Source organism: Cotesia glomerata, linkage group LG9, assembly GCF_020080835.1.
Source record: "Cotesia glomerata isolate CgM1 linkage group LG9, MPM_Cglom_v2.3, whole genome shotgun sequence".
NCBI lineage: Eukaryota > Metazoa > Arthropoda > Insecta > Hymenoptera > Braconidae > Cotesia > Cotesia glomerata.
In genome coordinates, this window is record NC_058166.1 from 19,212,978 (window position 1) to 19,230,207 (window position 17,230).

A 17,230-nucleotide genomic window follows, 5' to 3' on the forward strand; every position below is an offset into this window, starting at 1 on the left:
AATATTTTTCAGCTCAATTATAATGAGTACAATTTAGTAGAGAGCATAATCAAACTCTAAGTAGTAATGAACAAAATGTTTAATTTTTTTTTTTTTCTAATGAAAGACCTGAAAAATTCCACTTAAATAATTACGGTTCTCAGTCGTTTATTTTAAATTTCTAGTTAATGTTGACTGTAAATTTTTGTAAGTAATCTCAATATTGATCACCTATTTATAAGATTAATTGTACTAATTTTAATAATTAATAATTAGTTTAGAAAATGAATCATCTGTGTAAATATTTTAAAAAATTTCATGCTGTAATAAAAATCATTACAAGTTAATTATTTGTTTTATTATTGACTTATTGAATAATGACTTTTGTTAAATTGCACTGTACTTTCTTAAATATTGACATTTTTAAAGATATAAGATCATCATGATGTTACACTCATCAAGAGCTTTCATTTGAGTACCCACATGCACTTTTGATATATTTTTCATATATACATATATATAATATATATAAATATATAAAATATGTAAAAAATTGATGTGGGTACTCAAATGAAAGGTCTCGATGAGTGTAACATCAAAATGAGCTTATACCTTTAAAAATGTCAATAATTAAGAAGTTATATTGTATTTTGTCAACTTATGATATTTTTAAAGATATAAGCTCGTCATGATGTTACACTCGTTGAGACCTTTCATTTGAGTACCCACATGCATTTTTGATATATTTTTCATATATACATATATATAATATATATAAATATACAAAATATATGAAAAATTGATGTGGGTACTCAAATGAAAGGTCTCGATGAGTGTAACATCGGGATGAGTTTATATCTTAAAAAATGTCAATATTTCTCAAAATACAAGGTTATTTCTTAATTTTGTATCTAGAGATAGAGCATTTTCGAATGCAGTCTAAATACTTATTATAATAAATTGACTATAAATTTTTCTTATTCTAAAGATTAATTTTAAGAAAATTTTAATTTTTTTAAGGATAAAAAAAAAAATCAATTATTTTACACTGTTAATATTATTTATTATCAATTTAATATATATATCTACTGTACAATACAACACTTAATTTTATATACATACTGTATTCAATTGTAAAATTATTTTTGGTTGTATATTTATCCAAATTTAATCTCATATAATTTATTATTGTATATACACATAGCCAGTGGTCTTTTAATATTTTCTTCAATATATATATATATATATTACTATAAATATTCATATTAAATCAAAAGCTTTTAGCAATTTTAATTAATCTATTTAAACGATGTCTCAGTTTTAAAGTTAAAAAAAATTTTGGCATCGGAATAAATGGATATCAATGAAATGAGTCTGCTTGTGCATTGACACTTAGTAAATACAATAAAAATCAAGTTTTTAATTAACAATTAAAAGAGCGAGTTATTTATTTAAAATTAATCGATCTAATCACATATATTATTTTTTAAAAATGCAATTTTCGAGATCGATACTTAAAATTATTAAAATTAACATAAAACATTTAATATCACACAAAATTATTGCTATAATTTTTACTATTAATATTAATTTTTTATAAACTTATTAATTATCACTTTATATTTTTTTACTACTACAAATAATAATAATAATTTATAATAATAAAAAAAAAAGTGAAAATAATATATGGCAAGTGTCGTAAAAAATTTAAATTTTTGAGTAAAATGGCAATAAATTTTTTGCCTTTATAATTATTAATTAATTAATTAATAATAACAATAATTTAATTAGGATGTTGTCTAATTTATAAAATCTTGGCAAAATTTTTTTAAAAATTCATTAGAATAAATTGAGTATGTAATTACTTAAATTATAAAAAAAAATTACGTAATTAAAATAAAAAAAAAAAAATTATTAAAAATGTCATGTTAAAATTTCATAAAATCACATTAATTAATTGAAAAAAATTACTATAATATCTTTGGTTGGATCCAAGACAAGATTTTCTATTGACATAGCTGTTATGTACTATATAATTATAAATATAATTTCAAAACGCGATTTTTATTATTATTTATTTTTTAATAATAAATAAAACGTTCGCTACCAATTTCTACTAATTACGCTGGACAGTCTTTAGTCAACGCGATCACTTCTTCTACATATAGTTAAATTGCCTTTTAATTTAATTATATATCAATATCATTAACAACTTTTATTCTCCACTCTTATTCATGAAGATTTTAATTTTAAAGGATTTTATTACGTGTGAATAGACACTTCTTATATAAATATCTTTGTATTTTTTAATGAAGAAACTTTGGCTTCCTCAGGTAACGATTAGTTTAATTATTATACCTGGACTTGATAAACTTAGCATATACTTGAAATTCCGTGGGTTAGACTCTTTTCAAGGACAATGTGAAACTCGCTTAATGGCTCCAAGATGTGGATTAGGAAATTTAGTAATGTTGGATTTCGTAAAAATGAAGTTTCTTCGTACATTTCCGCTGTTGATCGGGCATCACTCATTGGACGTAACATTGGATGAAGAAGTTGTTCTCTAAAAAAAAAAAAATAATAATAATAAGTTTTTTAATAAAATATCAAATCACTGTCTAGTTACTTAAAAAATGGCTATAACTCATGAAATATTGATTTTATCAAAAAATCATAAGATAAAAATTGTAGCTTATAAAATTTCTTATCAAAAATGTTTTTATACTATAAGGCTATCTTCAATATTTTAGGAGATATAATTTAATATAGTTGCTAAATTAGTGCTCAAAAAGTTGAAAATGAAAAATCGTTATCTAGTTATTATAAAAATGGATGTAATTCTTGAAATATTGATTTTTGGAAAAAATTATGAGACAAAAATTGTAGCTTATGAAATTTCCTACAAAAAACGTTTTTATACTATGGAGATATCTTCAATATTTTAGGAGATATAGTTACTTAATTAGTGCTCAAAAAGTAAAAAATGAAAAATTGTTATCTAGTCATAAAAATGGATGTAACTCTATAATTATTGATTTTTGGAAAAAATCATGAGCTTAAAATTGTAGCTTATAAAAGTTTCTATAAAAAACGTTTTTATACTATGAAGCTATCTTCAATATTTTAGGAGATATGATTTAATTTATAACTTAAATAATACTCAGCTACAAAAAAATGAAAAATTGTGATTTAGTCATTATAAAAATGGCTGTAACTCTTGAAATATTCATTTGATCAAAAAATTATGAGATCATAATTGTAGCTTATAAAATTTCCTATAAAAAATGTTCTTACACTATAGGACTATTTTCAATATTTTAGGAAATATAGTTACTTATATAATGCTCATATAATTAAAAATGAAAAATCATTATTTAGTCATTAAAAAAATGATTAATTGTAGCTTGTGAAATTTCCTATAAAAAATGTTTTTATACTATAGGGTTATCTTCAATATTTTAGGAGATATAATTTAATTTATAACTTAAATAATACTCGGGTAGTAAAAAATGAAAAATCGTTATCTGGCCATTATAAAAATGGCTATAACTCTTGAAATATTGATTTTTGGAAAAAATCATGAGAAAAATTTTAGCTCATGAAATTTTCTATAAAAAACGTTTTTATACTGTGGAGCTATCTTTAATATTTTAGAAGATATAGTAACTTAATTAGTGCTCAAAACGTTAAAAATGAAAAATCGTTATCTAGTCATAAAAATAGATGTAATTCTTGAAATATTGATTTCTGGAAAAAAATATGAGATCACAATTGTAGTTTATGAAATTTCCTACAGAAAACACTTTTATACTATGGGACTATCACCAATATTTTAGAAGATATAATTTAATTTATAACTTAAATCATACTCAGATACAAAAAAATGAAAAATCGTTATCTAGTCATCGTAAAGAATGGCTGTAGCTCTTGAAATATTGATTTTTGAAAAAAATCATGAGATAAAAATTGCAGCTTATAAAATTTCCTACAAAAAACGTTTTCATACTATCGGGCTGTCTCCAGTATTTTAGGAGATACAGTGTTTTAATTAATGCTCACATACTAATAAAAAAGAAAATTATCATCTAGCTTGAAAGATAATACTTATTATTATTAAAAGTAATAAAAATTTAATAAACTTCAATAATAATATAATATGTATTATATTTACCTTGCAGCTAAACATATAAACAATTGAAATTTCCCATCTTTCCCCAGAGTGTGACTAAAAGTATTGATCTGATCAATAAGATGACAGTAGCATCGAAAGATAGTAAACCTCTGATTATTTTCCGCATGAAGCCTTCTGTCTCTATTGAGTCTCTTCGAGTACTCGTCCATCTCCTCCAAAAGTGACATCTCAAAATTTTCCTTAACCCTCAAAAAATAATCCCAAACATAAAAATTCCTTCCAAAAATCCGCTGATTTTTAAACCCATAGAGAAAAGTTTGTTCCAGAGAAGGAACAAGTCCACCCTCGCCACACAGCAGAGCCGTGAGTGATCCATCTTGAGGATCTCGCCGGTAGTGGAACTTAACGATTGCATTGACAGCCTCCCCGAGCACGTGCTGCAGCACGTCAGCTGATAAACTAGGTCTGTTTCGCGGAATACTCGGCGACCTGCACCGCGGAGGTGTCGAGCAAGTTTCCACGAGCTCGTCGCTGTCAATACTTCTGGGGACCAAAGCGCCCACAAGTAAGCGCTCGGTAGAGCCGTCGTCAATTCCTCGGCCGAGCCAGCGGCCACAGGGGAATTTAAATGTGTGTCCGGTCACCTCATTCCTCACAACCACGTGCTCGACCATCCATTTGGGAGATAATCCGGAGTTGTCATGCCCGATTCGTAACGTGGACAGCACTCCGAGGTTTTTGTGGTGGAATACAAACTCCAGGGTGCCTTTTGGTATTCCCACGGGGTTTGTTTCGCAGAGAGTTCCTGAGATTACTATCCATCCGTTGGCGGATGTTGTAGCTGCGCTCGCTTTTCTACTTGGAAAGATTATCACTCGGTAGGGTAATTTTGTTGTCGGGTAGTTGTTTGTGAAACAAAAATAATCTACGGCATTGAGGGTTAGTAAGTGGTACAAGAATTGTTCCTTTTCTTCTTCGCATCGGAGAAATGCTGATCTTTTGTATTGATTCCTAAAAAATAATTTTTTTTTACATAGTAAAAATAATGAATTTTTTAATAAAATATCAAGTGATTATCTAGTTACTTTAAGAATGGCTGTAACTCATGAAATATTGATTTTTGAGAAAAAATTATAGATGAAAATTGTAGCTTATGAAATTTTATATTAAAAACGTTTTTATACTATGGAGCTATCTTCAATATTTTAGGAGATATAATTTAATATATTAATTAAATGGTATTAAGATAGGAAAAAATGAAAAATGGTAATCTAGTCATTATAAAAATGGCTGTAACTTTTGAAATATTGATTTTATCAAAAAATTATGAAATAAAAATTGTAACTTATGAAATTTATTATAAAAAACGTTTTTATACTATGGGGCTATCTTCAATATTTTAGGAGATATAGTAACTTACTTAAGGCTCAAAAATTAAAAATCAAAAATCGTTATTTAATCATAAAAATGGATGTAACTTTTGGAATATTGATTTTTGGAACAAATTATGAAATGAAAGTTGTAGCTTATAAAATTTCCTATAAAAAATGTTTTTATACTATAGGGCTATCTTCAATATTTTAGAAGATATAGTAACTTAATTAAGGCTCAAAAAGTTAAAAATGAATAATCGTTATCTAGTCATTATAAAAATGACTGTAACTCTTGAAATATTGATTTTATCAAAAAATTATGGGATCAAAATTATAGCTTATGAAATTTTCTACAGAAAACGTTTTTATACTATGGGGATATCTTCAATATTTTAGAAGATATAGTAACTTAATTAGTGCTCAAAAAGCTAAAAATGAAAAATTCATATATAGTTATTATAAAAATGGCTGTAACTTTTGAAATATTGATTTTATTAAAAAATTACAAAACAAAAATTGTAGCTTATGAAATTTCCTATAAATAACGTTTTTATACTATGGAGCTATCTTCAATATTTTAAGAGATATAATTTAATTTGTAACTTAAATAATACTTAGATATAAAAAAATGAAAAATTGTTATCTCGACATTATAAAAATAGCTGTAGCTCTTAAAATATTGATTTTATCAAAAAATAATGAGACAAAAATTGTAGCTTATGAAATTTCCTACAAAAAACGTCTTTATACTATGGGGATATTTTCAATATTTTAGGAGATATAGTTACTTAATTAGTGCTCAAAAAGTAAAAAATGAAAAATTGTTATCTAGTCATAAAAATGGATGTAACTCTTGAAATATTGATTTTTGGAAAAAATCATGAGCTTAAAATTGTAGCTTATAAAAGTTTCTATAAAAAACGTTTTTATACTATAGGACTATCTCCAGTATTTTAGGAGATACAGTGTCTTAAATAACCAAAATTACAAAAAGAAAAATTACCTCAATAAAGTAGTATTAGACAGCAGCACTTTCAAATGACGAGAAAGAAGTTTTTTTTCCAAAGCAAGCCGGACCCACGCTCTGGCATACCCAATATGAGTTTTTATCTCCGTCATAGCTTGCACATTCCTAATATCAAATGTCAACGAGTCTGGAAGAGGCCTCAGATGTTCAGGCCCAATTGATTTTCGCTCCCCGGTGGATCTATTCCTATCAGCGGTTCCCCTGGTCGGCGATACATCTGTTTCCAGCGCCAGGTTCGATAAATCTGTAAATACATTCTCAATCAGTACCATCCCACTGTTGTTTGGTATTTTAAATAATTAAACGAGCATAACATGGCAAATAAAAAACACTGAACAGACGGATTTAACAAGTAAAGCTTATTCAAACATGTAACATGCTTCGTGCATTTTTTATTATTATAAATAATTTATTTTGCACCCCATTCATTGCAACAGATGCAGTAAAAAAATTATTTTCTTCCCAGATTGATCAGGAACACACTTAAAATTTACCATTAAAATTTTCCTTGATATAAGAAGCTATCTCATATATATTTCTCGTTTTTATCGATGACAACAGACGGTCCTTTAATGTGAAAGATTTATTCGATGGTTTCTGGTCTAATTAAACAAAAATTAAAACAAAAAGACTAAAAAACAATAATAATAATAATAATATAACTCTACCATGCTTTGTAATTAAATTTACATAATAATAATAATTAAAAAAAAATATTGTGCAATAAAATTAACGTGATAATAAAATATAAGTATGATAAAATTAGCTTGCAAATAATTTTGTCCATTCTACCGGGCTACGACTAATAAAAATAACAATAATAATTGCATTAATGACGTACAGTCAAGTCGCTTCCGTAGAACGCACCAAGCTAACGCTGCATTGTATTAACAATTTATACATATTACAATTATTTATTATATAATAATAAATTTACAATTAAAAAGCTTCAATTATAGACATTTATAATTAAAGGTAATACTTAGTAACTAAATAGTTTTATTTTAGTGAGCTTAAACTTACCGGGTGACAAAAAGTTCGGATCGATAGACTTAGCAGAGTCATTACACTCTTCCAACTCTTGATACATGGACAGGTGAGACCAAAGAGCGCTTTTGCCTTGTTTGTTCTGGAGACCGTGGCTCCAAACTCGCTCTAATAAATCACACAAACTTGCTACCAAGGTGTTTTCTTCAACATCTACCAGAGATTCGGTTCCGTGACCAAGAGCTACTGCTTCCGAGCCCATTTTTTCTACCAGCATTCGTTTTGTTTTAGACTTGCAATCCTTAAAATAAAAAAATACAGTTTTTAACTTTAAATATTTTTTTTAATAAAAAAATTATTTTTTTTTTTAATAAAACAATTAATAAAAAATTTTTTTTTTAATAAAAAAATTATTTTTTTTTTTTTTAATAAAACAATTAATAAAAAAATTTTTTTTAAATAATTTTTTTTTAATAAAAAATTTTTTACTACCTTCAGCAATTTTTCTACAAATGTCCAATTGGCCTGGGCAATTAAAGCAGGACTCATATCAGCTGATAATTTTGTCTGAGGTCGCGGCGACTGAGTTTCTTGAGGCGTTGGTGGTTTTCCATTCGCCTCCAGAGATTTCATCTTGTACTTCCACTGAGTTTGGCCTTTTCTGCTACTACTCAATTTTAAAAAATTTTTAATTAATTATTATTAACAAATAAGGTAAAAGATCCAGTTATTGACACTGGCCTAGTTATTTACACTTGCAATTTTATTTTAATTAAAAAAAAAATAAATCAACTCTGATAAATTAATAAACATAAGTTTTGAATTATAAATTTTAAGATAAGTGGTTTTTTGAGAACATTTCATTTTTTTAATTAGATTAAATTGCAAGTGTCAAACAACTAGGCCAGTGTCAATAACTGGGTCTTTTATCTTATTACTATTATTTTTTTTTAATATTAATTTCTCACCGCAGTATACTATATTCCACAAAGCATAACAAATAAATTTAATATAATAAAATTTAGCAAATATTAATTGATTAAAGATTAAGACATTAATTAATCATAACAAACCTTTGAACCGGTTCTTTGTTGAGCGCTACAGTGTCAAGGAGTGGAAAACTTCTGAAATAAGCAGCCCTGTGAGGGAGTATCTCTGTTGGAGGACTTGCTTCAAAGTCGATGTTGGTTAATTTATTTATCAGTGACTTTTCTGTCTCTGGAATGTTATTGGATACTTGATAACGCGTCGAACGAATCATTCCATCTCCTCCTTTTTTTCTGTTGAATTTTTTTTAATTTAGTGGTGATTATTTATTAATTATTTGATCAGTAATAAATAATTAATTAAGTGATTAATAATTAATTATTAATTAAAGAAATTTTATTGTCATAAAAAAAAATACTTACTTTATTTGTGCAATTCTTTGGTCAAAAACTTTAATATTAGAGTCTAATTCATTCCAAGATGACATAACTTTTGTATCAACGAGGGACGCAAACATCTGAGTCTCGATAAATCGAGATAGAAAAGGTAAATGTTGGGCTGGTTGATCTGATAAAAATGTCGCTTTGTCAAATACATGCATACTATCTCGATTATTGAGCCATTCATCTTTATCCTGCAATAATAAATAATAATAATAATAATAATAATAATAATAATAACAATAATGTATAAAGAAAAAAAAATACTAACTTGACTTGGATGGATGACAAAATGATCATAGCCGGCGAATAATTGTACAAAGCGGTTGAAAAAAATTTCTCTGATCGCGTTATTAAAAATTAATGTCTGTTGGTATTCTTCTTTAGGAGTGAGTATTACTTCATCTTTGGTCATATTTTCAACAGCGTCAATATCATCCAGGCTTATGCCTGTTTTTTTAACAATGTCAACAATCCTCTGCAATGCGTCAGACTGTGCTACTGTTGTTGTAGAGTTGTTAGTGTCTAATTTATTGTCCCAATCCAGAACATCGTGAAGAGAGTGTTTTCTTCTTGGAACGTGAAAACCCGAGCCAGGAAGTGTTAAACTACTTGTCATTATATCTGAGTTTAAATAATTTATGACCATATTGTCAGTCCTGTTAAAAAAGAAATAAAATCAAATTTTTTATTCATAAAAAATTTAATTAAAAAAAAAAAACTTACTTTTCAAAATGGGGTACTTTGTACTTATTTAAAAGTGTTTTAATCTCAGCGAGGAATTGCATTTTTCTTGGAAAAATTGGTAACTCTTCCGGGAATTGACTAGTTTGTTTATCGATATCTACATAACAAAGGTTTGCCTGAAAAAAAAAAAAAAAAATAAAAATAAAAATCAATAAATAATAAAAAATTTTATTTTATTTTTTTTTTTATTTAATTTTAAATTTTAAATCAAAAATTTATTTAATTTTATCTTTAATTTAATTTTAAAATAAAAATTAATTTAGTTTAATTTAATTTAATTTTTAAATAAAAATTAATTTAATTTAATTTTTATTTTAATTTTATTTAATTTAAAAAATAAAATAATTTACCTCACTGGCTATTTTTAAATTACTCCCTTCGCTTTGAGCATGCAGCCCCATAATAAAAGGTACAGGAGCATCAAGAAAATGATGAAGACTTGCCGGTAATATAGGTACATAGACGTGTTGCCACGAGAAGGGAAACAGGAGGGCAGTAATGCATTCAGCAACTACCATAAGTTTATGAAAATCGGTGCTACGAACGAGCACTTGATTCTCCAGGAGTACGCACGTGAATAATTGAATAACTGTCTCTGGGCCAAGCCACATAAACATGTCTCTGATGGGATAGTCGAGGAGAGGAAGTTCCGTGGCGGGACAAGGATACAGAATAACCAGCTCCAGAGGTGATTTCGCCGGCTCGTCATTGGGGACGAAAAATTTAAGCGATTTTCCGGGCAATGGAACTGGCACGTTGTACAGAAGATTGTAGACATAGGACTCGAGACTCAGACCCGGTCCGGGGTGTCTGGGAACACATCTGAAATTAAATAATTATAATTACAATGAGCAAGCCGCAAGCCATACATTTAATATTTAATGTTTAATGCATACTTGTAGAGATTCGTTAGGAATGTACGAGCAGCGTGGAGGTAAGGTTGCTGACACAGCAGCGATATCGATTTGGTTACCAGTAATTTGTCTTTTGTTGAATCGTAGTAGGCCATTGCGGCCCCGGGTGAGTGAGCTGACAATTTGAAGTGTCTCGGCAGTGATCGGGTGTTATGAGGATCCTGGCCCTTCCGAGGTCTACAAATAAATTTATTATTACCATAAATATCTATTTATTGATATTAATATTGTTGTATAAGAGTAGGATAATAATCCTTACGCTGGAGGAGTCCCATTTTGTCCGCTGCTGAGCTCAGTGATAAACATAGCCTGGAGAGTCTGCATTGCAGCGCAAATCTTTCGGTTCCGGCATTCTTCGTAGAAGACCAAGCTGAACCCGTAAGTTCTCCGGCCATCTTCCTTGGTCAGGACGAACGAGTGGAAAGAAGGCTCTACTGAGTGCTTTTGGGTGCGAAATCTCAGTCCGCTGGGGAGACATAACTAATAGGGAAGATAAATAATTATCATCTATATTATTAAGAGAATAAGCAAAATTTTGTGGCCGGGTATTTATATGATAAAATGGGTTTTCATGGTTACATATCATTTTCACCAATAGTTAATTTATGATGATAGGTATTTAGGCTGAATTTGAAAATACTCTATCTCTAGTCACATAATAAAAAAATGACCTTGTAAACTATTGACATTTTTAAAGATATAAGCTCATTTTGATGTTACACTCATCGAGACCTTTCATTTAAGTTACCCACATCATTTTTTCATATATTTATATATGTTTTATATATGTATATATGAAAAATATATCAAAAATGCATGTGGGTACTCGAATAAAAGCTCTTGATTAGTGTAACATCAAAATAATCTTATATCTTTGAAAATATCAAGAGTTAAGAAAGTACAGTGCAATTTAACATAATTAAGAAACGACCTTGTATCTTGTGAACTATTGACATTTTTAAAGATATAAGCTCATTTTGATGTTACACTCATCGAGATCTTTCATTTAAGTACCCACATCATTTTTTCATATATTTATATATATTTTATAAATGTATATATGAAAAATATATCAAAAATGCATGTGGGTACTCAAATGAAAGCTCTTGATGAGTGTAACATTGGGATGAGCTTATATCTTTGAAAATATCAAGAGTTAAGAAAGTACAGTGCAATTTAACAAAAGTCATTATTTAATAATGATAAATGCATAAAAATGCAATTATTAAAAAATAATTTTTTAGAATTAATTTATTTGTTAAATAAAATTAAAAATTGGTCAAGTGACAGCTAACTTTAATGTGACAATAAATTTTAAAAGTTCATTATTGTCGTCAACTATGATTTATTTACCACAAATAAACCATATCTTTACCATGAATAAACTATTTATTTGACGCAACTAAATCGCTCAAATATATTATATATTTACCAGAAATAAATATTTATTTGGCCATATCCAACTATCTTATATATTTGACTCAAATAAATCTTATTCCGATCAAATATTTCTTTTTTTCTGTGTAGTAGAATTTAAGCTAATAATTAAGTTACTTTGTTACTACGATCACAATATATGATCACAATGGATGTAATACCATGATCTTATAAATAAATAAAAGGGATTTTATTTACCATACAGACTGCATGTTCATCAAATGGGTTCCAGGGAACAGAATCTGGATAGTGACCCAATACTTTGCTTTTGTAAGCACGGTCTAATGGTGTACTCTGCAATGAATCTCCTGAAAAAAAAAAAAAAAAAAAAAATAATTAATACGCAATAAAAAAAAAATAATATTTTATACCAGAGGGTAGATATTTTTTTTCAAGATTAAAAGTTCACGGTCGTAATTTATGTGTGAGTTAATTAACAGTGTGTGTGTTTATTAAAGACGTACCACGCGCTTATTTATCTATCGCATAAACTCTAGACCTTAAAGAGTTTATTCAAGCGTTTACTTTTCTAATGACATTAAAAATAACAATAATAATAATAAATAAAATTATGTAGTTATGCAAAATCCAGGCTCTCGTTTAAATACCAACCAAAAAGTATTTATTGAGATTGATACATATTATATCTGGTCTGATGAATTTAATAAGCCCGAAGACTCTATCAAAGGCATATATTTAAAAGTTTACTTGAGCGGTTCTCAAAGGTCATTGATATCAATCGTTTTATTTACATAAAAAAATATTATCATATTAGACTGAATATATATACATATATAAATAAAGATATAATGTAATATAATAATACATCTTTGTATTGGTTAACAAAAAAAAAATTATGTTGTCGTCAGTAAAGTTAATTGAGCGGAGACAATTGCTTCGTTATTTAGTGGTTAAATAATGTCACAAGATTTATAAATAAATTAGGTAAATTTAATGATCGATTTATATGTATATATAAAAATATTATTTTTGTAAATTTGTATTTTTAAACCAGAAAAAAAAATTATCATAACACATATGACCTTTGTGTATTATAATAACAATAAACTAAATTTAAAAATAATTATTTGGATCTCAGATCTAATTCTTATTATTATCAATTCTAATTCTTTAGAATTGAAATTTAAAAAATAATACATGGGTTTTAATGGGTAGCTCATGTGTGGTATATGACTAATGGATGTGTAAACTAATAGTATTATTATTATATATCACATATGAGTCAGCGAAAGTCCTTAGGGCATTTATTTCCCTATAGCATTTTTTCTTTCTATCAGTGGAACTTTATATAGCTCAGTGAGCTTGTCAGGAAATAATGTAAAGGGAGCCCTAGTTGCCCTTGTTATTGCTGTTGGCCTTTGTACCTTCATCCGTACAGTAGGTTTAAACCTGTTCTTATCTAATAATATTCTAATACTAAAATTAACAGCATCTAGTAACCAACTATCAGTTCATTGATTGCGTAATGTGAAACGGCAGTCGAGGCGGAAATAAAAATTGTCTTTTATATCAGTGAAAGTCGCCGTGCCTCCGATTTTCTGATATAAACGCCGCTCGTTTTTTATCATGGGTTACAAAATATAAAATAAATAGTATACATAGACTGATAAAAATTTTAACTTGACTCAAGAGCAAAAATTTTGAACCAAGAACACCAATTGGAAGAAAATGAATTTCTTGAGCCAAGAGGAAAAATTCTTGAGTCAAGATATATTTTCTTAATTCAAGAGAATCTATCTTGACTCAAGAATTTTTTCTCTTGGCCCAAGAAATTCATTTTCTTCCAATTGGTGTTCTTGGTTCAAGATTTTTGCTCTTGAGTCAAGTTAAAATTTTTATCAGTATATAAATTAAATTAAGGGGGATAGCCACTGTGAGGATCGAAAAAATAGGTGATTTTCGAGGATTTTTTTGACTGGAATAATAAAGGAATTTGGGGATCGGGTTTTTTTGTTTTATAAAGTATACATTGAAAATCACTCTCCTAAATTTTGATTAAAAAATATCATGTTGTTACACTGATAGAAGGATATTTTAACTATTAATAATGTAATTTATTTGAAGACAATTATTTAATTTATTAAATATTTTTTAACATTCAATAAATATTTATTTGGAAGGAAATTATATTTATTAATAGTTAAAAAAATATTTATTAACAGTTAATAAATATTTTGTTGAGTTAATTTGTCGAGCTTGCAATGTCATATGATATCAAGATTGCTTATAAATAAAAATCATCTTTATAAATTATTTGCATTAATTACATCACATTATAATAACGTTTATTGTAAAATATTAAATTCTATCACAGCTCATAATTATCTTTTATATTTTTAAATATTAAAAACGTTAATTTATTTAATGAATTAAATTATTATCATGTATTCCAGCTATAGAGTTATAAAAAGTGTCAAAAGAAAATTGCTATTTTTGCTTTTTATTTTAAATAAATATTTTTTAACAGTTAACAAATATTCATTGACCATCAATAAATATTTATTTACAGTTAAAAAATTGTCCTTAATAAATTACTTATTAACTGTTAATAAATATTTGTTAACAAATATTTATTAACATTTAATAAATCATGTTTAATAAATAATTCATTCACTGTTAATAAATATTTATTAAATCCTATGATGTTAAAAAATCATTTATTAACAGTTAATAAAGCTTATTAAATATAAACAAATCCTATCAGTGTAAAGTTTGATTTAATAAAAAAAAAAAAAAATTTTTTTTAATTCCACAGTGGCTATCCCCCTTAACAAACAGTTCAATGCTGTTGTATCATCGAATCATTAGTGCCTATCAAGGATAGGTAATTAAATTACTAACTTTAATTATTAATAATTGTCAGGGCCGAGATGTAATACGACGTATATTAATAGTAAACGAGCAGCTGATGTCAATGCCACTTATATCTATTACACTCGTTTATTTTACGACAATTAAAAACTTTAAAAGATAGATTACACGTCTAGCCATTAAATAGAATTTTTTGTCAAGTAATTAAATATGTACTCCAAACGTTTTTTTTCCTTCAAAAAAATTTATCGGTTGCGAGAAAAAAAATGAGCTGGCCATTGAATACATGTGCATGTACAGGATATTGATGTGCGTGAAATGTGAACCACACGTGGGATATTTTTTAAGAATTTCACGAGGAGTACAGATGTTCCTCCGAACTTTTCTATAGAAAGTTAATCTTTCACACAAATACACTCTAGAGTTCTATGAAAAAAAATAAAGCGTCTTTATTATCAAAATGATAACTTAAGCTTGAGTTACTATTGCTCATACGATATCGTTTAGATAGGGGATACGGGTGTATAGTACAGAGAACTCAAAAGTTTCTCATTCTTTCAACACGATCTGTTGCTTCCTAAGGTCCACAGTCTGCATTGTTTGCGCGTAATCCAGCCTCTCTACACACACACACACTAACATCTCTTACTACTATAAAAATAATAATACCTACAATAACAATAATAAAAAATGTAAGAGTATGTCACAAAGGAATCTACCTAGTTTTTTAGCAAATAAAACCTACTTTTAGATTTTTTATTCCTCGAAAAAATCGAGTTTCTTTGTGACTTAAGAATGACTTTGAGAATAGATTCTTTGAAAAAAAAAAATAAATTTTTATACACGTGTAATTTTTATTTATTAGCTTCTTTTATCTAAAAATAAAATTCATTTTTTAGTATCGCTTTAAATGTGTTTTTTCAATGACAACTTAATTTTTAAAAATTTATGATTCTTATCAATAAATAATTTTTTTTTAAAAAAGTTTACTGATAAATTTTTTAATAATTAAATCATGAAAATTAATTTAGCTGATATTTAATTATTTTAAAAACTTTTTTGACAAATAAATTATGGCAAAAAGAATTATAAAAAAAAAAATTGACATGTAGAAATTTTTAAAGATTAAAAATGAAATTTTTTAAAAATTTTTTTGACAAATAAATTATGGCAAAAAAAATTGACATGTAGAAATTTTAATGAAAATTAAGTTAGCAGACATTTAAAAATTTTTATAATTTTTTTTTATTAAAAAAATCATTGCAAAATAATAAAAAAAAAATTTTCATTTGTCAAAAACTTGAAAAACTCTGAGTGCAATTTTTAAAAAATATTTTTTAGTTCTAATTTAGTAATTAAAAAAAATAAAAAAATTAAAAACATCGGCTAACTTTAGTGTTATAAATTTTAAAAAATTAAAAATGCAATTTTTAAAAAATTCTTTTGACAAATAAATTATGGCAAAACAAATTGACATGTAAAAATTAAAAATGCAATTTTTTAAAAATAAATCAAGTGACTACTAACTAATGTCATAATTAAATCTTCTTAGTTCCCAACAATAATAATTATTGTAAAAGTTATAATTGAAAATTTTTTCCCGGTATTAATTAATATAAAAAAAGAATAATCTTGAAAGTTTTTCTTCGCGCAATCTCCGTTTCAGTTTCACACAAATTATGCAATAAATTTAATTTTCTAAAGGCAATTATCAAACTTAATTAACATTTAAAAATAATAAAAACAAAACAAAGGATCAATAATAAAATATAATTAATGAATATAATAATTTGTTGGCATTATTTATATAATTAAAAAAAAAAAACAATAATAGAAACTTACCAAAATATTTGTCAGGTTCAAGGCCTGAGTCTTTGTCAAGTCCGCAAATAACAAAGTAATCCGCGAATCTTGTCGGATGTTGCTCGGGACCACGATGTCCACTTAAACTCCCGTTCATATTTTTATCCAGTTAACACAAACATTAATACCATTTATTAATTAATAATTATCATGTATTTACACTTGTACTCAATAATCTGTTTGTTATTTTGGAGCATGATGACTGATCGATACTTATTTTATTTTTAAAAAATCAACTGTCATTCACATGATATTAAAACAGCTGATTTGGAGTATTATTTTATTGACAGTTTCCGGGAGGTTGCAGATTGCTGTCGAATCGCGAATTTTACTCCAGCGTGTTCTCTCCAACATCGAACATCTGAACAGACACTCTCAAAATTAATTTTGATGTTAACCACCTCTACACCAAGTTATCAACTACGAGCACAAGTAGTTGTATTAGTACGGATACGGAGGGTCCCACTGTCGCTGTCGCTGTATATATCACTGTATGCGCTACTACACGAATA

The 17,230-nt window shown here is 26.9% G+C and overlaps 1 protein-coding gene across 4 annotated transcripts; it reads right to left on the reverse strand.

Annotated features, from left to right (window-relative positions):
* Positions 1-1,890: 1,890 nt before the first annotated feature.
* On the reverse strand, positions 1,891-17,230 carry LOC123271210 (DENN domain-containing protein 5B). 4 transcript variants are annotated; one of them, XM_044737462.1, is made up of 16 exons: positions 16,698-17,230; positions 12,222-12,331; positions 10,846-11,066; positions 10,569-10,763; positions 10,023-10,494; positions 9,652-9,788; positions 9,197-9,584; positions 8,908-9,119; positions 8,572-8,778; positions 8,467-8,475; positions 7,991-8,165; positions 7,535-7,799; positions 7,006-7,113; positions 6,488-6,755; positions 4,151-5,122; positions 1,891-2,542 (listed from the first exon to the last, which is right to left on the reverse strand). In XM_044737462.1, exons 1-16 carry the CDS (start codon positions 16,813-16,815, stop codon positions 2,353-2,355), a joined length of 4,047 nt encoding a protein of 1,348 aa, XP_044593397.1. In that variant the 5' UTR covers positions 16,816-17,230; the 3' UTR covers positions 1,891-2,352. The 4 variants fall into 4 exon arrangements, with proteins under 4 accessions (XP_044593397.1, XP_044593399.1, XP_044593398.1 ...); XM_044737464.1 differs by lacking the exon at positions 7,006-7,113 and adding an exon at positions 7,353-7,388 and having other exon boundaries at positions 16,698-17,229; XM_044737463.1 differs by lacking the exon at positions 8,467-8,475.